General features: G+C 42.7%; 1 protein-coding gene across 3 annotated transcripts in view; it reads right to left on the reverse strand.

The window, feature by feature from the left end:
* The window catches only part of LOC106566649 (solute carrier family 12 member 5), a 114,489-nt gene that overhangs the window by 16,501 nt on the left and 74,368 nt on the right, over positions 1 to 23,620 (reverse strand). Inside the window, exons 5-25 of one of the 3 annotated variants that reach the window (XM_045693034.2) lie at positions 20,657 to 20,711; positions 18,643 to 18,773; positions 17,658 to 17,905; positions 16,944 to 17,155; positions 16,643 to 16,810; positions 15,613 to 15,711; positions 13,192 to 13,249; positions 12,747 to 12,921; positions 12,088 to 12,206; positions 11,874 to 11,972; positions 11,368 to 11,487; positions 4,364 to 4,468; positions 3,938 to 4,106; positions 3,646 to 3,841; positions 3,366 to 3,535; positions 3,146 to 3,277; positions 2,912 to 3,019; positions 2,073 to 2,195; positions 947 to 1,140; positions 289 to 303; positions 66 to 182 (exon numbers count right to left, since the gene is read on the reverse strand). In XM_045693034.2, the coding sequence (XP_045548990.1) occupies positions 66 to 182; positions 289 to 303; positions 947 to 1,140; positions 2,073 to 2,195; positions 2,912 to 3,019; positions 3,146 to 3,277; positions 3,366 to 3,535; positions 3,646 to 3,841; positions 3,938 to 4,106; positions 4,364 to 4,468; positions 11,368 to 11,487; positions 11,874 to 11,972; positions 12,088 to 12,206; positions 12,747 to 12,921; positions 13,192 to 13,249; positions 15,613 to 15,711; positions 16,643 to 16,810; positions 16,944 to 17,155; positions 17,658 to 17,905; positions 18,643 to 18,773; positions 20,657 to 20,711 (2,813 nt within the window). Of the gene's footprint in view, positions 1 to 48; positions 183 to 288; positions 304 to 946; positions 1,141 to 2,072; positions 2,196 to 2,911; positions 3,020 to 3,145; positions 3,278 to 3,365; positions 3,536 to 3,645; positions 3,842 to 3,937; positions 4,107 to 4,363; positions 4,469 to 11,367; positions 11,488 to 11,873; positions 11,973 to 12,087; positions 12,207 to 12,746; positions 12,922 to 13,191; positions 13,250 to 15,612; positions 15,712 to 16,642; positions 16,811 to 16,943; positions 17,156 to 17,657; positions 17,906 to 18,642; positions 18,774 to 20,656; positions 20,712 to 23,620 lie in introns of all 3 variants that reach the window. The other 2 variants (XM_014134883.3, XM_014134884.3) reach the window with 2 other exon arrangements.

Below are 23,620 nucleotides of genomic sequence, written 5' to 3' on the forward strand. Positions count from 1 at the left end.
ACAGAAGTCTATAATATAACATATTATGCCAAAGATATGATAGGATACAGTTTTCCTCTCCCATGCGGTTCTTGGGTGGTCCAGGCATGTTGAGCAGCACCAGCTTGGCCTCCTTGGACTTCTTCATGATGACCTCATTGAGCCTCAGTGCTGTGTGCATGCGCCTCACGTTGGACTGGTTCCTGACGGGACAGACAGGAGTACAGTACAGAATGCATGTTGCATCATTACTGCTATTTCACAACATGCATGGAAAACTTTTAAATATCATGCTAATATAATACTTACAGGCTCTCCCACTCCCTGCAGCATGGTAAGAAGAGAATGACAATTCAGAGAGCTTTACAATACTGAACTTACATTGAGAAGTTGTGTTGTGCGGATGACACTCAAAGCCTTTCAAACCTTTGTGGTATTACTTCTGAAACTAGCTTATAAACCACTGCCACCCCCCAACAGTAACAACCTATAAATACTTTGTCCTTATTTTCTATTTACTTTAAAGGGAAAGGGGGATACCTAGTCAGTTGTACAACTGAATGCATTCAACTGAAATGTGTCTTCCGCATTTAACACGGTTTAGGAGTACACTCCCAGAAAAAAAGGGTTCCAAAAGCATTCTTCGGCTGTCCCCAAAGGAGAACCCTCGTTGGTTCCAGGTTAGAACCCTTTTTGGTTCCAGGTAGAACCCTTTTTGGTTTCAGGTAGAACACTTTTGGGTTCCATGTAGAACCCTCTGTTGAAAGGGTTCTATATTGAACCCAAAATGGTTCTACATGGAACCAAAAGGGTTCTATCTGAAACCAAAAGTGGTTATTCAAAGGGTTCTCCTATGGGGACAGCCGAAGAACGTTAAAGGTTCTAGATAGCACCTTTTTTTCCTAAGAGAGTGGTCCACACAAGCCTTTGGACACGTGATTGAAAGTGAAAGTGACAGCAGACTCACGGCTTCATGTTGAAGATGTCTTTGACCCCGCCCTGCTCTGGGTGGCCTGCTGCAGCCTGGGTCTCAGCCTTGTCTGTCCAGGTCATCTGCACCTCCGACCCTGGAGTGGCAGCGCTCCCTGCGGGCGTGGTGGGGGACGTGGGGTTCTTATTGTGGATCAACTGCACCTGTTTAGGGCGGGAGACAGCCACAGACTAAGAGAGGGACACCACACAACAACGTGACAGGGTGAAGGAAAGAAAGAGATCTGTCAGTTGGGGTGATGCAATAAAAACACCAGACCACCACTGGGCGGTGAGTTGAAAGCACAATTGGGGCACTGTAACAAAGAAACTAGGTATGATGCTGTTCTGTCATATCCCTTCTTTATGCTGTAGAGGAAAAGGTCCCCTTAAAATGCTACACGCCAGAGAACAATGTCAAAGTGAGAGAATTGGCATTTTGACAGAGGAGTAGCCCTATAGATGACAGAGGATAGACAGAACAAAGAAAAATGCAGCAGATGAGAGAGATGGTGAGAAATAATAGGACCATTTAAACACAGCAGAATGAAGGACAGATAGAGTAGCACATGGGAATGTATGAAACTTACTCCTCAGCCTGAAGTGTCCCCAATTACGCCAGAGAATAGCTAGCTTTTCGTGTGGCGCTGACTGGTAAGACGCTTTAGGAGGGGTGGTCACGTGTGCAAGCAAGGCACAGGTCCTGGGTTTGAGGCTTGGTGTGAGCCGAATAAGGAGGATGTGGTACTAGCTAAGGAAGCAGCGTGATGTCCATTACAGTGGTGCCTAGTGACTCGGATCTACAGTTGCGCTCAGCTCAACACTGGGGTCGCTGTTGAGTAGGTTTTAGGGGTGAATGTAACACATAGGGGATGTGTGAAACTTACTCCTCAGCCTGAAGTGTCCCCACTTATGCCAGAGAATAGCTAGCTTTTCACGTGACACTGACTGGTAAGATGCTTTAGGAGGACGGTCACGTGCGCTAGCAAGGCACAGGTCCTTGGTTGGAGCCTCGGTGTGAGCCAAATCAGGAAGAATCGGTGCTCGTTAAGCAAGCAGTGTGGCATCCTTTACACATAGTACAAAGGTTGATCAGAGAGTTAGGTATGAGGACACTTCTGTACCTCCTCCTCTGGTGTCTCCTCCACGCTGACTCCTGCCGGCTCCTCACTGCTCTGCTGAGACTGCAAGTTAGACGGGTTCTTACGACGGATAGAACCACGGGATGAATCAGTGATGCTCTGGATCTGTGGAAATCAAAGCAGCAAGGGGTTTTACAGAGAGACAAAGAGTTCAAACATGAAACTTTGAGTCGAGATATGTAAGTTACTGGTACAACAAATCACAGAGAAGCAATGTGTCAATACTTGACAGATTATAACTGAGGGGTGGATAGCTCAACGCAAAGACAGATTTGATGCATATATTCTGTAGCATGTGTTTTTCAGTATTTTTTTATTTTTTTACATGCATGACATTATAGAATGAATACTTGTTTTTGAAGTGGAATAGTCATTTTAAGAGCACACAGGTTGTTCTGTAAGTCCTCATACTTTATCTTATCTGATGTTAATATTGTTCAGTCTGCTTTCTTGATTAATGAGACAGATCAGACCAGGCAAGTGCAGACACAGAGATTGCATTTTAAACCTAGCTCAGTAATTATAATTATTCCCCTGCTGCCTTGCCCTGTTGCTGGCATTTCAAATTCAGTGAGTGATGATGGCTGGCTGAATACAAATAACAAGGTAGAGGTGAGCTAAAAAACCTTCAGATAATCTATAAGGGCATTGTTTTATTCAACACAAGTGGTACTAAAAGGGGTTAGATAAACCATAGGAACTTTCTTTTGGCCATTATGGCTTTGTTTGGTGATTGCTAACAACCACACTGGTAATATTAAATCATAGTCAGTTACCTATGTATGAGTTATACATTAGAGGAGGGAGGTGTCAGGGCTTACCTCTCTCTCCATCTCATTTTTGGTGAGGTGCATCTGTTTGAGGATCTGGGAGCGCTGCTCCATCACCAGGGTCTTCTCATATGTATAGGCTGAGATGTCACGGTCATGCTAAAAAGGCAAATGGGTGTTAAAATATATCAATGCACATTATTTGACTGAACTGCCATTGCTCTCACCAATACATCACCTTACGGAGCATATGTTAAAAAAATATAACATGTTTTTGTCCCTCACCATTTCCACCACCTCGACCTCGGCATCGATACGCAGGTGATACAGGAAGGTGATCAGGTCTTTCTTCATCTGGATGCTGTTGTCGTCCATTTGGGCCACGGTGAAGATGCGCATCTTACACTTCCTCCAAACCTGTCAACACAAGGAAGTCTATGGCTGATTGCTGAATAACAAACACTGAAAAACATGTTCTCTCCAAATCCCCAAAATGGGATCCCACCTTGTGCTGGCGGAGAAGGAAGGGCAGCAGCATCAGCATGCCTCCATCATGGACGATCCACCACACGTCAATGTGGCCTTCAGTGAAGCGTTCTCCGTTCGACGGGTAGGCAGCGATGTTTTTAGGGACCAGCAGAGCCATGCTGGCTGCAGTCGTCTCCCTAACCACCTCTGCAGAGGTGTTGAACATGAGTTAGGATATGATGATGATAACACACAAAACCTTCCCAAAGCATTCTTAGCATAGTGAAAAACCTGTCATCTGACCACCTCTAACTCACCGATGAAGTTCCTGAAGCGCAGGTTGTCCTCGGCCTGTTTCCAGGTGCGTGGCCAGCTGACCAGCACAGTGTTGTGCTTCAGGCCTCCCAGCCCCCCTACCTGGATCAGGTGGGAGGTTCCATCCCTCAGGTTGGAGGAGATCACCACCTGGGAGAAACCCTTCACCTTCTCTGTCTCCATCAGCTTCCTCAGAGACTGGAGCACACAGTGGAAGAGAGACCAGGGTGTTATAAATGATTCATAAATGATTCATCACTGTTTCTGTGTGTGTGTCTCTCAGACAGTACGGACCTGGTCTGCCTTCTGGGCCTCTGCATGGTTGTTGAGGAAGGTGCCCACCACTGAGGTACCCACGATGGTAAGACCTTTTCCTGCTTTCAGCTGATTGGTCAGGGACAGCAGACGGGGCTGCTCCACATTCTGTTCTGAATCCATGCTCACCAGAACCATAATCTGAGGCCTAACCAGCAAGAATATCAACAATCAGTCACATTCAGATTTACAGAGAGACTAAAGCTGGAAACCGGCAGAAATACCATAGACAATGTCTGTTTTTAAAATTCATGAATATCAAATATATCAAATATCAATATCAAATGTCAGTATAATCAAATACATTTCCCTTGAGTTCAGTACGGTACAGATGATGACTAAAGCTTGTGCAATAATAGAAGTGTATCTTGTAGTTGTGAGTACCCCTCTCTGTGACTCACTGACCTCCAGTTCTTGGTGTGAGGCGGTCCCTCCTCCAGCCTCATGAGGGCGAAGCGAGCAGCGCTGAGTGAGATGCCACGTATACCATCTCCCCACTCCTTCTCTGCCCTGTCACACACCACCGAGCAGAGAGTTAGAGCCAATTAACCATCAATGAACTGAAATGTTCACTGATGCTTAGTATGTGTGTTTAATAGCCTGTGAGTTTGAACATGAGAACATCCCAACAGTGTTTAACCATTGCATTTAAAAATCTCCAGTTTGATTTATATTTCATTCACATATATTTTTTGATGCCAAGTGTGTGCAAAGCTGTCAAAGGCAAAGGGTGGCTACTTTGAAGAATCTGAAATATTAAATATATTTTGATTTGTTTCACGCTTTTTATTCACTATTATTTTACAATGTAAAAAATAGTTCAAAATAAATTATTTTGACTGGTACTGTGTAGATATATATATATGTATATATAGATATATTGATGTGAGGACAATATTAGCATTACATGTAAGCCAGTTTTTACCATCTCCTCCTTGGTCACTGTGAGAGTTCCACATGTTGTGTGTGAAAGTGGTGACATGCCAAATGGTGCTCACCGGAGAAATGTAACTGCTATTCCTACTTTGTTTTCTTTTATAATCCAATCTTTGAGTCTCCTGTTGTTCTGAAATCTCAAAGTAATCTGACTTGTATTGAAACTCTGTGATTTTAAATGCAGAAAAGGTTTGACATTTTTACCACTTAACATTCACAGTTTATTACCTAAAATGGATCATGTCAGGATGTGGACCTCTCAGGCAGACCCTGATATTTTTATTTGATCTGAAACTTGGTTAACTGATAAAACCCTGGTTAAAATGTGTTTAGGGCTGATAGGAAAGGCAAAGGTGGTGGTGTTGCTATTTACACAAATAATCTTCTTTCTGTGTCTCTGTTAAAGGCTACCACCAGTCCTAAACAATTTTAATTGTTGGCTTTAAGTCGGTAGTTGGGTTCAAACCAAAAAATAACAGTTAAAGGAACCTATCGTCCACCCTCCACCAAGAAGCGTGTACTCAACTAACTCACTGATTTCATTTTAATATTTACTACCCCAGAGGTAGTAAATGCTGGAGATTTTAATCTTGCATGTGAAATGCAGGATGCTGACTGACTGTTTAAAGGATTCTTGTACTAATCTAAATTTGTGCCAGCTGATTACAAAGCCTACTCGTCCAAACCTAAAGGACCCTACGAAATCGACTTTGATTGACGTCATATTTACAAATACTCCAGAGAAATATGCTGGGAGTAGGTATTTTCTTTGGATATTAGTGACCACTGTCCCATTGTATGTGTCAACGATATACGGATGACTAGATCCAAACCTCGTTTTACCAAACAAGAGGAATTCATTTTCTTTAATGAACAGGCCTTTTTTTTGTGATCTTTATTTTGCTGACTTTGATTGTATTGCATCTATACCTGACCTACAGTTGGCTCTGAACCACTTCTCAAATGTTTTCAATTGTATTGCAGATAAACATGCTCCATTTAAAAAACTGAGAATTAAAAATAGGTCTTGCCTTTGGTTCAGTCCAGAGTTATCTGAAGTCATACACAAAAGAGATGCTGCCTGAGCCAAAGCTAGATTCACAGACTCGGGCCCAGACTGTCAGTCTTTCAGGCGATTGATAAATCGGTGTGTATAAAAATAGTTAAAAAAAGCAAAATCTGATTATTATGTTAATACACTATCTGAATGTACAGGGAACCCAGCTACATTTTGGAAAGTTGTTATGTCACTGAAGGGTTGTGTCTCCTCTTCTCTCCCCCAATAAATTCATTTAGATTCTGGCCCTATAATGCCAAAATTGACATCATTAATGCATTTAATCACCATTTTATCTCTGCGGGCTATATATTTGAATGTATTTCAAAGCCAGCTCTTGAAATTAATAGTTTGGATGTTGATGGTGAAAATCTATTGACTGAAAATGCTGGTCAGGAGTTTTCTTTTTGGAAATTCACTGATAAAGAAGTCCTGGATGCTTTGCTAACATTAGACAACAAAAATCCACAGGGGCTGATCAATTTCAGCATGGTCTGCTTAAGTGTGCAGCTCCCTTTATTGCTGGCCCAGTAGCCCACATTTTAATTAACATTGTTATCAGGAAGTATTCCAAAACCATGGAAATCCGCACGTGCTGCCACTCCATAAAGGTGGGGATACAAAGGATCTTGAAAACTATCGCACCATTTCAAGACGACCTTCTTTAGCGAAGATTCCTGAATCCTTGGTTAATGTACAACTTCATTCCTTTTTACCTGATAATTTTATTTTTAATATAAACCAATCAGGGTTTAGGCCTGGGGATAATACTACCACAGCAACAATGCTAGTTGTTAATGATCTTGTCAATGCCTTGGGTGCTAAAAAGAGCTGTGCTACCTTGTTTATTGACCTGTCAAAGGCGTTCGACACTGTTGATAATTCTGTTTTGCTGAAGAAGTTATCAAAAATAGGCCTGGGATATACAGCCCGTTTATGGTTTCAGAATTATCTTAGCGACAGAACTCAGGTCATCTTCACAGATGTGGTTAAATCTGAATTTCTTGAGATTCAAAAAGGTGTTCCTCAGGGTTCGATTTATTATTATTGTTGTTCACCTTGTACATTCATGACATAGGAAACACTGTTAATACTTGTAACATTCATCTCTATGCAGATGACACAGTTTTGTGGTCATGTGCCACCTCGGTGCAGCAGGCCATTTGTGAACTTCAGCATGACTTTGATTCAATTCAGAAATCACTTACAAATCTTAAATGAAATAAAATTTTATTTTTCACATGCGCAAAATACAACAGGTGAAATGCTCACTTACAAGCCCTTAACCAACAATGCAGTTTTAAGAAAATAAGAGAGATAAGAGATAAGAATAACAAATAATTAAAGAGCAGCAGTAAATAACAATAGCGGGGCTATATACATGGGGTACTGGTACAGAGTCAATGTGTGAGGGCACCGGTGTCGACGTAATATGTACATGTAGGTAGAGTTATTAAAGTGACTATCCATAGATAATAACAGTGAGTAGCAGTAGCTTAGAGGGGGGGGGGGGGGGGTAGCCATTTGATTAGCTGTTCAGGAGTCTTATGGCTTGGGGGTAGAAGCTGTTTAGAAGCCTCTTGGACCTAGACTTGGCGCTCCGGTACTGCTTGCCGTGCGGTAGCAGAGAGAACCGTCTGTGACTAGAGTGGCTGGAGTCTTTGACAATTTTTAGGGCCTTCCTCTGACACTGCCTGGTATAGAGGTCCTCGATATCAGCAAGCTTGGCCCCGGTGATGCACTGGGCTGTACGCACTACCCTCTGTAGTGCCAGGCGGTCGGAAGACGAACAGTTGCCATACCAGGCAGTGATGCAACACGTCAAGATGCTCTCGATAGTGCAGCTGTAATACCTTTTGAGGATCTGAGGACCCATGCCAAATCTTTTAGGTCTCCTGAGGGGGAAAAGGTTTTGTCGTGCCCTCTTCACAAATGTCTTGGTGTGCTTGGACCATGTTAGTTTCTTGATGATGTGGACGCCAAGGAACTTGAAGCTCTTAACCTGCTCCACTACAGCCCCATCGATGAGAATGGGGGCATGCTTGGTCCTTCTTTTGCTGTAGTCCACAATCATCTCCTTTGTCTTGATCACGTTGAGGGGGACGTTGTTGTCCTTGCACCACACGGTCAGGTCTCTGACCTCCTCCCTATAGGCTGTCTCATCATTGTCGGTTATCAAGCTTACCACTGTTATGTCATCAGCAAACTTAATTATGGTGTTGGAGTCGTGCCTGGCCGCACAGTCATGAGTGAACAGGGAGTACAGGAGGGGACTGAGCACGCACCCCTGAGGGGCCCCCGTGTTGAGGATCAGCGTGGCGGATGTGTTGTTACTTACCCTTACCACCCGTCAGGAAGTCCAGGATCCAGTTGCAGAGGGAGGTGTTCAGTCCCAGGGTCCTTAGCTTAGTGATGAGCTTTGAGGGCACTACGGTGTTTGAATGCTGAGCTGTAGTCAACGAATAGCATTCTCACATAGATGTGCCTTTTGTCCAGGTGTGAAAGGGCAGTGTGGAGTGCAATAGAGATTGCATCATCTGTGGATCTGTTGGTGTGGTATGCAAACTGGAGTGGGTCTAGCGTTTCTGGGATAACGGTGTTGAAGTGAGCCTTTCAAAGCATTTCATGGCTACAGACTTGAGTGCTACGGGTCAGTAGTCATTTAGGCAGGTTACCTTAGTGTTCTTGGGCACAGAGACTATGGTGGTCTGCTTAAAACATGTTGGTATTACAAATTCAGACAGGGAGAGGTTGAAAATGTCAGTGAAGACACTTGCCAGTTGGTCAGCGCATGCTCGGAGTAAACGTCCTGGTAATACGTCTGGCCCTGCGGTCTTGTGAATGTTGACCTGTTTTAAGGTCTTACTTACATCGGCTGCGGAGAGCATGATCACACAGTCATCAGGAAAACAGCTGATGCTCTCATGCATGTTTCAATGTTACTTGCCTTGAAGCGAGCATATAAGTTATTTAGCTCGTCTGATAGGCTCATGTCACTGGGAAGCTCTCGGCTGTGTTTCCCTTTGTAGTCTGTAAGAGTTTGCAAGCCCTGCCACATCCGACGATTGTCGGAGCCGGTGTAGTGCGATTCGATCTTAGTGCTGTATTGACGCTTTGCTTGTTTGATGGTTCGTCTGAGGGCATAGTGGGATTTCTTATAAGCTTCTGGGTTAGAGTCCCATTCCTTGAAAGCGGCAGCTCTACCATTTAGCTCAGTGCAAATGTTGCCTGTAATCCATGGCTTCTGGTTGGGGTATGTATGTACAGTCACTGTGGGGACGACGTCCTCGATGCACTTATTGATAAAGCCAGTGACTGATGTGGTGTACTCCTCAATGCCATCGGAAGAATCCCGGAACATATTCCAGTCTGTGCTAGCTAAACAGTCTTGTTGTTTAGCATCTGCTTCATCTGACCACTTTTTTTTTATAGGCTGAGTCACTGGTGCTTCCTGCTTTAATTTTAGCTTGTAAGCAGGAATTGGGAGGATAGAATTATGGTTAGATTTGCCAAATGGAGGGCGAGGGAGAGCTTTGTACTCGTGTGTGGAGTAAAGAATTGTTTTCCCTCTGGTTGCACATTTAACATGCTGATAGAAATGAGGTAAAACTGATTAAAATTTCCCTGCATTAAAGTCCCCGGCCACTAGGAGCGCCGCCACTGGATGACCGTTTTCCTGTTTGCTTATGGCGGTATACAGCTCATTGAGTGCGGTTTTAGTGCCAGCATCGATCTGTGGTGGTATGTAGACAGCTACCAAAAATACAGATGAAAACTCTCTAGGTAGATAGTGTGGTCTACAGCTCATCATGAGATACTCTACCTCAGGTGAGCAAAACCTCGAGACTTCCTTAGATATTGTGCACCAACTGTTGTTTACATATATGCATAGGCCCCCGCCCCGTGTCTTACCAGAGGCTGCTGTTCTATCCTGTTGATAGAGTGTATAACCCACCAGCTGTATGTTCTTAATGTCGTCGTTCAGCCACAACTTGGTGAAACATAAGATATTACAGTTTTTAATGTCCCGTTGGTAGGATATACGTGCTTTCAGTTTGACCCATTTATTTTCCAGCGATTGATCTTTAGCTAGCAGGACGGAAGGCAAAGGCAGATTAGCCACTCGTCGCCTGATCCTCACAAGGCACCCTGATCTTTTTCCGCAAAATATCTGTTTCCTTCTCCAGCGAATGGCGGGGATCTGGGCCTGGTCGGGTGTCTGTAGTATATCCCTCCCGTCCGACTCATTGAAGAAAAACTCTGATCTAAGGTGAGTAATCGCAGTTCTGATGTCCAGAAGCTCTTTTCAGTCATAAGAGACAGTAGCAGCAACATTATGTACAAAACAAGTTACGAACAACGCAAAAAAACAAACAAAATAGCTTGGTTGGTTAAGAGCCGATAAGACGGCAGCCATCCCCTCCGGTGCCTTCATGATGCTTTAAATACAAGTAAAACCAAGCTCATGCTGTTCTCTCGGTCATGAAATGTTGGCACTGAGGACCTGCATATTTGCGCTACCAATGGAACCCAAATTGAACTTGTTTCTCAATAAGTACCTGGGTGTCTGGATTGATGACAAGTTGTCCTTCATATAGAAAATATATGTCTAAGAAGCTAAGATTCAAGTTTGCCTGTTTATATCGAAATAAGTCATGCCTCTGTACTGAAAACAGGAGAAAAATTGTTCAAACAACGCTTCTCCATGTATTGGATTTTGGTGATATTGTTTACATGCATGCGGCAACCTTTGTACCATTCCGCAATACATTTTATCACAGGGGACAATTTTAGGACTCATCATTGTAGTCTGTATAAAAATGTGGGATGGACCTCTGTCTGTAAGAAGAGAGCTGCATTCTCTTTTATTTATTTAAAAAGCAATCTGACAGAAACTCCCTTCATATGTAACTTCATTAATTAAGTTAAGAATCATAAGTTACCAAACCTGTTCTCAGGAATGGATAATACCAGCGATCCCTTCAGTCTCCACAGATTTGGGAAAATCTGTGTTTTGTTCTTTTGCCCTAATTTGTGGAACAACCTGCAGAGTTCACTGCAGCTAGATGTGCTGGTGTCACTCAGGCAGTTTACATTATTGATTGAGGACCTCTATGTAGTTGAATGTGATTGCTTTTATTAAATATGTTTATTTCGTTATTGTGTGCTGAATTATATTGTTTTATACACATATGTGAGTATGTTTTCTTATTGTGTTTTTATTGTAATGTGTACAGGGCTCTCTTGTGAAATAGATTTTTAATCTCAAGGTTAAATAAATAAAAATATATAGTACCAGTCAAAAGTTTGGACACACTTACTAATTCCGGGGTTTTTCTTTATTTTTATTATTATATATAATTTCTTAGTTGCGATTTTTCTTTGCTTTGTAGTCCAAGGTTGGAAGCTCACTCACCCAGCGAACTCAATGTATTTGTAGATGCAGGTAGCAATCACCATGGCAACAATGGCGTAGTACCAGGAACAGATAAACATGAGCGACAGACACAAGCTCATGCCCAGGAAGGAGAGAGCCCTGTTGGGGAGAGGGACAGGAAGTTATATCCTCAGTCTGTTGCTTGTTGCTGCAACAGTCAAACCACTCACTGATTATAATAATAGCCACAGATTGGAGACAGGATATCTTGTTTCTCTGTCTGCTGTTGTTACGTTCGAGGCAGTAGAGGATAATTATAGGCTAAGCCAGGCTCCAGATTCTCACAGTGTCTCTGGCAGACTACTCAGGTAAATAACAGCTTCCTAACAGGAACCTACCTGGTCTGGCTTGATATCCAGTGCAAAACACAAATGCTATAGTAGACTGTTTCACACCTGAGAATATTAGCTAAGCAGCGCTCTTTGGCGATGTTCCCATGGCTAAGATCTAGAGCTATGTCTGCTATGTTGAATTGTTTAACTCACCAGTGGTAGAACTTGAAGCGAGGCCTCCAGTTGGGGGTTCTCAGCAGAGTTTGCAGGGCACAGGCCAGGTTAACAAACATGTAGCACATCAAGAAGAACCTACACAGAGAGAGAAAGAAGAACTCAGAACAGCTATACTTGCTACCAAGACATAACCATCTCCATAGTGTGTTCAGGAGAAGCAGAGTATATATTAGACATGTGGTTGTCTTACATGGAGAGGATGGGGGCAACAGCGTCCAGAGAGGCGATGATGATGCCGATCTCACAGATACTGGCTGTGAGGAGTAGAGCCCAGGTAGGCTCTCCGTTGGCCTTGCCATGCCCAAACACCTACAGACAACGCACAACAGTGAGGTACAATGAACTATTAACACCCACACCTGCATGCACGCACACCTGAACATATAGCACAGCACATTGTAGTATTAAGTTGAGGGGACTGCAAGAGTTTCAGCCCCTCTCGCCCTCTCATTCAGGTCACACTGGTCCTTGCTGCAGCATGATTAATCACTATCGTCCCTATATCACACGTTAGAAATGTCTACTCAGTCTGGGAAACTTTTCCTTAATCAGTGGGGGTGACAGACAGCTCCTGTCACAGCAACTCAACCTGAGCCTGGACTATAGTGGGACCATGAATTAGTAATCACTGATAGCCCCAACACACTTGAGGGCTATTTGAGTAGAGTGGATCTACATTTCTCTGAACAAACAGAGAAATTGTCTCGATGGTATTAGAAGAGTAGAAGCGGTGGTTCTGGTAATAGTATGCAGTATAATCTATACAGAAAATTACTAATGTCCGCTGATTGACCACTCCACAAAGTAAATAGTGCTAGTGTATATGTATGTGTGTGTGTGTTTACTCACTTTAAGAAAAGGGATTACGCTATCGCGGGAGATGGCCTGCAGGAGGCGTGGCGCTCCAGTCAAACTCTGAAGCCCTGCCCCACAGGTGGAGAAGAAGGAGCCAATCACGATCACCCATGGTGAAGGCCACGCCAGGGTACCAATTACAAGGTTACCATTCACCCCCTCACCAAACCTGAAATCAGAGAGACATATCTAAGTTGCCTTTTTCAATTAGTTTTTGTCATAACAGCTGGCATCGTCCACTGTCCATTGCAGTATCAATTCAGTGCACACATTCTTAATCAATTCCTTTGAGTATTATTTGTTATTCTATGTGTTGCATCTGTTTACATGGACAATTAGTGGGAGAGTATTGATTTTGAGATGGGCAAGACTCACGAGGCAACGATGCTAGTTATAGTAATACAGGAAGTGGATGTAGAGTGGAATACAAATAACTCACTTGTCCCTCAGGACCACCCCTTCAATGCAGGCCCCAAACAGGACCACGGCAGACATGTCTGGGAGGAGCAGTGAAGGAACACACACACAGACCTCACAATACACACATTACACAACGAAGAGCAACAATACGCTGCACTTGACCCATTTATGAAATTGCTTATTCCAGTTACTAATAAGCATGCACCCATTAAGAAAATGTCTGTAACAACTGTTAAATCCCTGTGGATTGATAAGGAATGGAAAAATTGTATGGTTGAGAGGGATTAGGCAACAGGAATGGCAAGTAAGTGTGTCTGCACAAAAACATACTGCAAATTGAGAAATCATGTGACTAAACTGAATAAAAAACAAGAAACTATACTATGAAACAAAGATAAATTATATAAAGAACAATAGTAAAAAGCTTTGGAGCACCTTAAATGAAATTCTGGGCAAAAAGGCAAACTCAGCTCCATCATTTATTGAATCAGATGGCTCATTCATCACAAAGCCCAGTGATATTGCCAACTATTTTAATAATTTTGTTCATTGGCAAGATTAGCAAACTTAAGCATGACATGCCAGCAATAAACGCGTAAAACTGACAAAATTATGAAAGACAAGAATTGTAATTTGGAAGACTAGATTTTTTGTTGTTGTTATCTATCAATACTGACAAGCCACCTGTGTCTGTCAACTTGGATGGAAAATGACTGAGGATGATGGTGGACGATATTGCTACTCCTATTTGCCATATCTTCAATCTAAGCCTAAAATCTAAGTAAACTTTTGGAAAAAAATGTGTTTGACCAGACAGACTTTTAGCACTCTTATAGGAAAAGACACTCAACATGCACGGCACATTGGTGATTGGCTGAGAGAAATTTGATGATAAAAAGATTGTGGGAGCTATTTTGTTAGACTTCAATGCGGCTTTTGACATTATTGATCATAGTCTGCTGCTGTAAAAACGTATGTGATATGGTTTACACCCCCTGCTATATTGTGGATAAAGAGTTACTTGTCTAACAGAACACAGAGGGTGTTCTTTAATGGAAGCCTCTCCAACATTATCCAGTTAGAATCAGGAATTTCCCAGGACAGCTTTCTAGGCCCCTTACTTTTTTCAATCTTTACTAATGACATGCAACTTGCTTTGTATAAAGCCAGTGTGTCCTTTGTATGCGGATGACTCAACACTATACATGTCAGCTACTACAGCGAGTGAAAAGTACTGCAACACTTAACAAAGAGCTGCAGTCAGTTTCAGAATGGGTGGCAAGAAATAAGTTAGTCCTAAATATTTCAAAATCAACAAGTATTGTATTTGGGACAAATCATTCACTAAACCCTAAACCTCAAATAAATATTGTAATGAATAATGTGGAAATTAAGCAAGTTGAGGTGACTAAACTGCTTGAAGAACCCTGGATTTTAAACTGTCATAGTCAACATTTTTTGATGCAACAGTAGCTAAGATGGGGAGAAGTATGTCCATAATAAAGCGCTGCTCTGCCTTCTTAACAACACTATTAACAAGGCAGGTCCTACAGGCCCTAGTTTTGTCGCACCTGGACTACTGTCCAGTTGTGTGGTCAGGTGCCACGAAGAAGGATTTAGGAAAATTACAATTGGCTCAGAACAGGGCAGCACGGCTGGCCTTTAAATGTACACAGAGAGCTAACATTAATAATATGCATGTCAATCTCTCATGGCTCAAAGTAGAAGAGAGGTTAACTTCATCACTACTTGTTTTTGTAAGAAGTATTGCCATGCTGAATACACCGAGCTGTCTGTTCAAACTACAAGCACACAGCTCGGACACCCATGCATACCCCACAAGAGGTCTCTTCACAGTCCCCAAGTCCAGGAAAGACTATAGGAGGCTCACAGTACTACATAGAACCATGACTACATGGAACTCTATTCCACATCAGGAAACTGATCCAAGCAGTAGAATCAGATATAAAAAAAATACACTTTTGGAAAAGCGGGGACTGTGAAGAGACACACACACAGGCACAGACACAAGCATACACATACACATGCTAACACACACACTCTACACAGTGACCTGAGGGCACACACTTAATGCGTTGTGAAAAGTGTTATGACATTTCTTTTTAATATTATATAACTGCCATAATGATGCTGGACCCCAGGAAGAGTATCTGCTGCCTTGGCAACAGCTAAAAGAGATCCTTAATAAATACAAATACACTGTACCTACAGGCTTTAGTACAAACTGTCTCCCAAAAAACGCTAAGCATTTACAAAACCTAAAACTAAATGAAGAATCAAATGCTTCATATTGTCTATTCAAACGTCACACATATTATATATAACATTCCAGCATATTTTCGTCAGTAGTCCCTGAGAAGGTTAAAAGAACATGGACTGCTCCAGTAAGACTGGCAGTATTTACTGTAGTAAAGGATACACACTATAGAAGTAGTGGTAATGGCTGCTATGGTGCCTATGGGGATGGACTTCTGGGCATCGCGCAGGTCTCCAGAGCGGTTAGAGCCAGCCATGATGCCTGGGAGGCAGAGGGACAGAAGAGGAGAGGGACAGAAGAGGGGTGGGGGGGAGGGGGAGAAACAGGATCAAACAGGAACAATTCCCATCCTTCACACTTGATGTGTAATGGCTTGTCCTATGTTTCACACATTTTTTTTACTTATTTATTTTTACTGTGCTACCTAGGAAGTACTTTCTGAAAGTGATAAAGTGGAGGCCCAACAAAAAAAAATGAATTTTTGATTAGCAACTTTAAAAAAAACTCATCCTTTACTTGTAATAGCAACTGTGTTTTTTGTTTCTTGATTTTACAATCCAGAAAACTGGTGCAGTGTTCAACAAACCATTTTACATCTCCAGCAGCAGCTCTCACAAAACATGATAATACTAATGTCACAGAGCAAATGCTTGTACACAATGGGCATTTGATTCAGCGGTTATGAAACTGGGATGATAGTGGGAATGTGACTCATGTATTCCCCAGACTTTCTGCTGATGTGGTTTTTGGCAGAAAATCCACTTGATCTAATTTCACCTCATTCAGCTCCTCTAGTGTCATCAGTTTTGGAAAGTATTTCTCTGTCTCTCTGCATTTGGGACTGTGGAGAGACTCCCAGGTTACTATAAAGTGGATATAACAATAGGAATTATGTTTCTCATGTGAGAAATCCAATACTGCCATTAGGTGCCCTTGTATACGCAAAATATTAGTTAAAGTATTCAAGCAGTGCTTTTTTGAATGTAGCATTTACTTTGAAATCATAAGGTAAAATGTTAATTTAATTATAATAACTTAATATAGGTGATTAGATTAATCAGGTTTGTGCGAGCCTGAAACAAAAGCCTGTACCCATACTGTCCTTTTGGGATATGATTGGCCTAGTCCGTCCTCAGCAGCGACCCCTGACCGTTGACCCAGTGACTGACCTGTGACCCCAGCAGTGACTGACCTGTGACAGAAGGGAAATAGATCCCCACCAGCAGGGTGAAGAAGCTGGTGATGTCAGCCAGGACGTAACGGTTGGAGTTGGTGATGGGAGCGTCAGGGTCCTGCATGGCTGAGATTCCCCGCTTCTCCAAGAAGTCTCCCTTCTCCAGGTAGTAACCAAACAGGTTCTCTGTGAGAGTGAGACAGAGACAGAGAGATGCACAAACATCATAATAATTACATACCTCTTGCGGAGTAGCAGTATGTCTCTCTATTACAGACTACATTAGCTTACAATACGTTCTGAATGGGGCACTTCTTACCAGCCAGTATACCACTGCTGACCCCTGGGATGCCCTGGATCTCAGAAACATTGTTGTTGGCAAAGTACTCATCACAGGTAGCGTTGAGGAACTCCGAGTCGCAGAAAATCTTCCACAACTTGGTGGTGACCGTGCCATTGTCCCTCTCAATGACCTTGGCACACACGTCAAATCCCTTGGAGATCAGAGTGCGGTTCCCCAGGATACACACGCTGTAGGGGGAGGACAGACAAGACATCATCAGCCACCGGTCTATTTAGAGGTTAGGAAAACATTACAGAAATTAACATAAATATGCAAGTCTCATGACTTAATTGAGTAAATGAAGTAAACATTAAACATGACCAGAGACAGGGTCATCATGACATTTGTTTCGTTTTTTTGTAAAGCTCTAACAACTTTAAAGTTGGAAACCTTAATTGGTCAAACTCCCATGTCTGTTTGGTATAATACAACAACAAAGAAGTTACTGCAAACAACAAACACCATTCCCCCTGGACATTATTCCACACGTGGTAGGACAGCAGAATATGCAGTGCAACATTTTTTTTCTCCCACGCTGACGAATGCGTCTCTCTTCTGTTTTCATCAACAAAATAAAAACAATAACAACGGCGCTAGGGCGAACAATGGCACTGTTTCCCCCAATGTGGATTCAATCTTTAATTGAGCAACAGCGGAAAAGTGCACAAGGCTCAGTCAGGTCAGACTTACGGGAAAACAGGGGGTTCAAAGGCCGTCTTGATGACCCCAGCGTAAACAGCCAGGATGGACAGAATAACGCATGCCAGGAAGACCAGAGCCAGCTTGTTGACATATTTGACCCCCACAAACACCACCGTGGCCATGAAACTGAGCACAATGGTGCCATACACGCGCATGTTGTTCAGCATCGCTGCCTCCATATCAGCCCCTTCCAGCCCCTCCATCTTAAAAATGGCCGCCTGGGGAAGGATGTAAATCTAAAAAAGGGAAAGATGGAGGGAGAGAGAGAAAGGGAAGGGATGAGAAAATGAGAGAGGAAGAGAGGAGAGAGTAAGAATAGGATGGAGGGAGAGAAAGGGTGTGTTACAAAATGATAGAGGGAGGTATGAGGATTGAGGGAGGTATGAGGATGGAGGGAGAGAATGGGAGCAAGCGTCAGAAAAGAAGGATGAAGGAAAAAAAGGAGGAAGGGAGTGAGTGAGAAGAGAGATCAGACATGATCTCAAACATTGGAGACATCAGATAAACGTAATAAAAATTGTATTATTTTTATGATAGTGGATGATGGAACAGACAAGGCACTAACAAATGAACCAGCATATGAAAGGAAATGCACTTAGTATTATTTTGAAAAAGCATCAGATCTAAATAAAGCTCTGAGTGTGACAGCTTGCTGGATGAATTCATGATAATTGAGATATTATGTCTAAGGAAAAATCACTCAGGAATTGCAACAACTTTTCATATTTGTCTAAAACGAAAAGATATCAACATAATGGGTTTCAATTGATTGTATTTAGTGGGTAGCTTTCGGCATCCTCATCTCTTGCATTACAATCTACACTGAAGAACACAGACATGTGAGTGCACATCTTCCCTTTGCATTAATCACTGTTGTGGTCTCGCCCCAATATAAAACGCTGGAAAAGGCACAGAGGAATACAAAACAGATAGTAAACAAAACAATAAAATAATAGCAAGCATCTCTCCTTACCAGCAGAAGTTCGATGGCACCAAGGATGTACATGGCACCGGCAAAAGTAGTCCCCAAATAGAAGCAGATTCCGACAGCTCCGCCAAACTCAGGCCCCAGGGAACGGGAGATCATGTAGTAGGAGCCTCCGGCTGAGACACACAAACACAACCATTGGCATTCCTCTTTGGCTCTATTTCTGCAACATTGTCTTCAAAGATGAACCCCAGGTCTGCACAAAAGTCTAAAGAATTGGGGCTTGAATCTGCGGAAGCAGTAGTTTGTAAACAAAAAGATAGTGCTGCATAGACATTGCTTAGGCATGTTAGTGAGAGCTTGAATACAGTTCTAGACTTTCTCTACAATACTATGGTTCTATGGATAGGTACAAAATAGATTCTAGGTTTCTGAATAGAATAGTTTCACACTTTGACTTTGTACAGGTGGTGGAAGCGGCGCTAATACAGTGTGGTCCTGATTTAGCCATGCTAGCATTATCTAAGCTGTGTTCGAATACCCATACTAACATACTGTATACTACATACTTAATGAGTATATACTATATACTATTAGTTAATTTTAGTATACTGTAAACGAGCAGTATGCTTTCAGTTGAGCGTACTAGCTCTTTGCCTGTCTACCGGAAGTTGATGCTGTTGCTATGCAACCTCTTGCTAGCTAGTTAGCATAACAAATGACTAGTTAGACATTTTACGACTTCGGGTGTGTTCTTAAATTCAATCTGGAGTGCCAGAGTGTGCTCGTAAATTCAGAGTGTTGTCAGGTTGGCCGTTTGTAAATTCAGGGCGTTTCGCTCTCGGAGCGCACACTGGACGCTCGGGCCGAGGAGTAGGGTTGATTTAAGCATTCTGACCTTACAAAGGCAGCCAAACACCCAAGCTACCTAGCTAGCTACTTCCAGTCACAAATGAGACCACTAATCATTTTACTCGCCCTAGCAGAGCTGGTTAGGTAGTTTTCATGTTATCCAGAGCGTTGGTGACTATAACTGTGCTGCTGGCAACAATTTAATTATGATTTTTTGCCAACTTTTACTGACACCGGCCATATTCACGGGTGTTGAGCGCTCATCATTTCATTATTCTGTGCTCTGGTACACTCAGACGAGAGTGCTCTGAAATCAGAGTAGATGGCCAGAGTGAATTTACAAAAGCACACAACGACTATACCATTTAGCTAAGTTAAGAATGACAAGAATAATCAAGTCAGTAAACGTTGGGTAGTTAGATAGCCTATAGTTAATATACTGGCAGGTTTGATGTTTAAGTAGCCAACTAACATTATGTAGCTAGCTAACATACCGGTACATACTGCTGGAATGATATGCTATGTGGTTGGTAAGGACAGCGTAGCTAACAAATGGTCAGCCAACATAACATGTAAGGTAACTTACTTGAAAAGTAATTACTTTATTTCGTTGCTCAACATTCTTGACATTTTCATAATTCGTTAAAGCAATGCATTTGTATCTGCTCTCATTGTACTTCGGCTGCATATTTTCAAATGCCTCGGCTTAACAGCGTCTGTATGTAATAGAACGTCATTTTGGCATAGTGGAACTGCATATGTCACTACCTTATCTGCTTGAATAGAATACTAAATAGTAGCTAGCAAGATAGAGATCACAGAGGTCATTTTTAATGAGTGCATTTAGAAAGTGAATAGTTTGCATCAACTACCTTTGCTAAAACCCCTGCAAAGGTTTTGCTTGCAAACTTTGGTTTCGAATCGCGAGTTTCTGACATGTCTGCCTCGTGATTTGTTGGGAGAGTTCTCTGTCTGAGCACCCACCCCAGATTTTTTTTTCCTTATCAAAGTTGTCAAAAGAGTCGGTCGTCGAAACCAGATCCTAGTTACTGTTGCATAGGGTCGGGTTTTCGAGACTAAGTATTACCTGTCCACAGACCTGAGCAATATCAGAGGACATGAAAACCCAATTGCTTGGAAATAACAACAGGATTTCCCTGCGGCACCCAGGCCTCCCACGCATGCACACACTGTGTTACGCACTCACCTGGCACCACTCCATTCGTTGCGATGGCACTCATGGAGATCGCTGTCAGCATGGTCTGAGACAAGAGAGTCAGTGGGGAGAGAAAACTATATATTTAAAATGGAGGAGCAGTTAAATATATTTTATTCACCAGCTGCAGAGTTCTGATTCTTAGTTTAATAATATATTGTTTGTGATGCTCCATCCTTATGCCATACTTCAGTATGAACTTTGTGAAGATGGTTCAAAATAGTTTCTTAGTTATATACTGAACAAAAATACACTATATATACAAAAGTATGTGGACACCCCTTCAAATTTGTGGAATCGGCTATTTTAGCCACTCAGCCGTTGCTGACTGGTGTATAAAATCGAGAACACAGACATGCAATCTCCATATCCAACACTGGCAGTTGAATGGCCTTATAGAAGAGCTCAGTGACTGTCAATGTGGCACCGTCATAGGATGCCACCTTTCCAACAAGTCAGTTTGTTAAATTCCTGCCCTGCCAGAGCTTCCCCAGTCAACTCTAAGTGCTTTTAATGTGAAGTAGAAACGTCTAGGAGCAACAACAGCTCAGCTGCAAAGTGGTAGGCCACACAAGCTCACAGAACGAAACTGCCGAGTGCTGAAGCACATAGCGCGTAAAAGCGTCTGTCCTCAGTTGCAACACTTACTACCGAGTTCCAAACTGCCTCTGGAAGCAATGTCACAATAACTGTTCTCTGGGAGATTCATGAAATGGGTTTCCATGGTCAAGCAGCCGCACACAAGTCTAAGATCACCATGCGCAATGCCAAGCTTTGGCTGGAGTGGTTCAAAGTTCGCCACAATTGGACTCTGAAGCAGTGGAAATGCGTTCTCTGGAGTGATGAATCACACTTTACCATCTGGCAGTCTGACGGATTAATCTGGGTTTGACGGATGCCAGGAGAACACTACCCACCCGAATGCATAGTGCCAACTGTAAAGTACAGAAATGGTTTGTCGAGATCGCTGTGGAAGAACTTGACTGGCCTGCACAGAGCCCTGACCTCAACCTCGTCGAACACCTTTGGGATGAATTGGAATGCCGACTGCGAGCCAGGCCTAATCGCCCAACATCAGTGCGCGACCTCACTAATGCTATTGTGGCTGACTGGAAGCAAGTCCCCGGAGCAATGTTCCAACATCTAGTGGAAAGCCTTCCCAGAAGAGTGGAGGCTGTTATAGCCGCAAAGGGGGGAACAACTCCATATTACTGACCATGTTTTTGGAATGAGATGTTCGACAAGCAGATGTCCACATACTTTTGGTCATGTAGTGTATAAACGCAACATGTAAAGTGTTGGTCCCATGTTTCATGAGCTGAAATAAAATATCCCAGAAATGTTCCATACGCACAAAAAGCTTATTTCTCTCAAATGTTGTGCACAAATTTGTTTACATCCCTTTTAGAGAGCATTTGTACTTTCCCAAAGATAATCCATCCACCTGACAGGTGTGGCATATCAAGAAGCTGATTAAACAACATGATCATTACACAGATACAACTTGTGCTGGGGACAATAAAAGGCCACTCTAAAATGTGCCGTTTTGTCACACAACACAATGCTACAGATGTCTCAAAGTGTGCAATTGGCATGGTGACTGCAGGAATGTCCACCAGAGCTGTTGCCATGAAATGTAATGTTAATTTCTCTACCATAAGCCGCCTCCAACGTCATTTTAGAGAATTTAGAGAATCTGCCTCACAACCGCAGACCACATGTAACCACGCCAGCCCAGGTCCTCCCCATCAGGCTTCTTCACCTGCGGGATTGTCTGACACCAGCCACCCGGACAGCTGATGAAACTCTGGGTTTGCACAACCAAAGAATTTCTGCACAAACTGTCAGAAACCAGCTCATGGAAGCTCATCTGCGTGCTCGTCGTCCTCACCAGGGCCTTGAACTGACTGCAGTTTGGCATCGTAAACTGACTTCAGTGGGGAAATGCTCACCTTCGATGGCCACTGGAATGCTGGAGAATTGTGCTCTTCACGGATGAATCCCGGTTTCAACTGTACCGGACAGATGGCAGATAGCATGTATGGCGTTGTGTGGGCGAGTGGTTTGCTGATGTCAACATTGTGAACAGAGTGCCCTATAGTGGCGGTGGGGTTATGGTATGGGCAGGCATAATCTATGGACAATGAACACAATAGAATTTGATCAATGGCAATTTGAATGCACAGAGATATCTTGACGAGATCCTGAGGTCCATTGTTGTGACATTCCTCCATCAGCTTATGTTTCAGCATGATAATGCACGGCCCCATGTTGCAAGGATCTGTATGTACACAATTCCTGGAAGCTGAAAATGCCCCAGTTCTTACTTGGCCTGCATACTCACCAGGCATGTCACCCATTGAGCACGTTTGGGATGCTCTGGATCAACTTGTACGACAGCGTGTTCCAGTTCCCGCCAAGTGGGACAACATTTCAATGGCCACAATCAACAGCCTGATCAAGATCTATGCGAAGGAGATGTGTCGTGCTGCGTGAGGCAAATGGTGGTCACACCAGATACTGATTGGTTTTCTGATCCACGCCCCTACCTTTTTTGTAAGGTATCTGTGACCAACAGATGCATATCTGTATTCTCAGTCATGTGAAATCCAAAGATTATGGACTAATGAATTGATTTCTATTGACGGATTTCCTTATATGATCTGTAACTTGAAATTGTTGCATGTTGCGTTTATATTTTTGTTCAGTGTATTTGGCAGATGATCGATCATAACAACATACAATGCAACCTTGAACTAACTTGACAACTCATCAATCTAATCAACATCCTGCAGAAATAAAAGACAGAGATCATAGACATCTATAGTGGCAGTATTTATATCTAAGGTGGGGACAATCTGCAGGCTTGAGATAAAAGTTTCCCTTAGATTTAGGATGAGATAACTCATTGTGTAAATAACCTTAATAACAGATTTAGGATCAAATGAGCATACC

The sequence above is a fragment of the Salmo salar genome, chromosome 13 (genome assembly GCF_965601325.2).
Source record: "Salmo salar chromosome 13, fSalSal1, whole genome shotgun sequence".
In the NCBI taxonomy this organism is placed as follows: domain Eukaryota; kingdom Metazoa; phylum Chordata; class Actinopteri; order Salmoniformes; family Salmonidae; genus Salmo; species Salmo salar.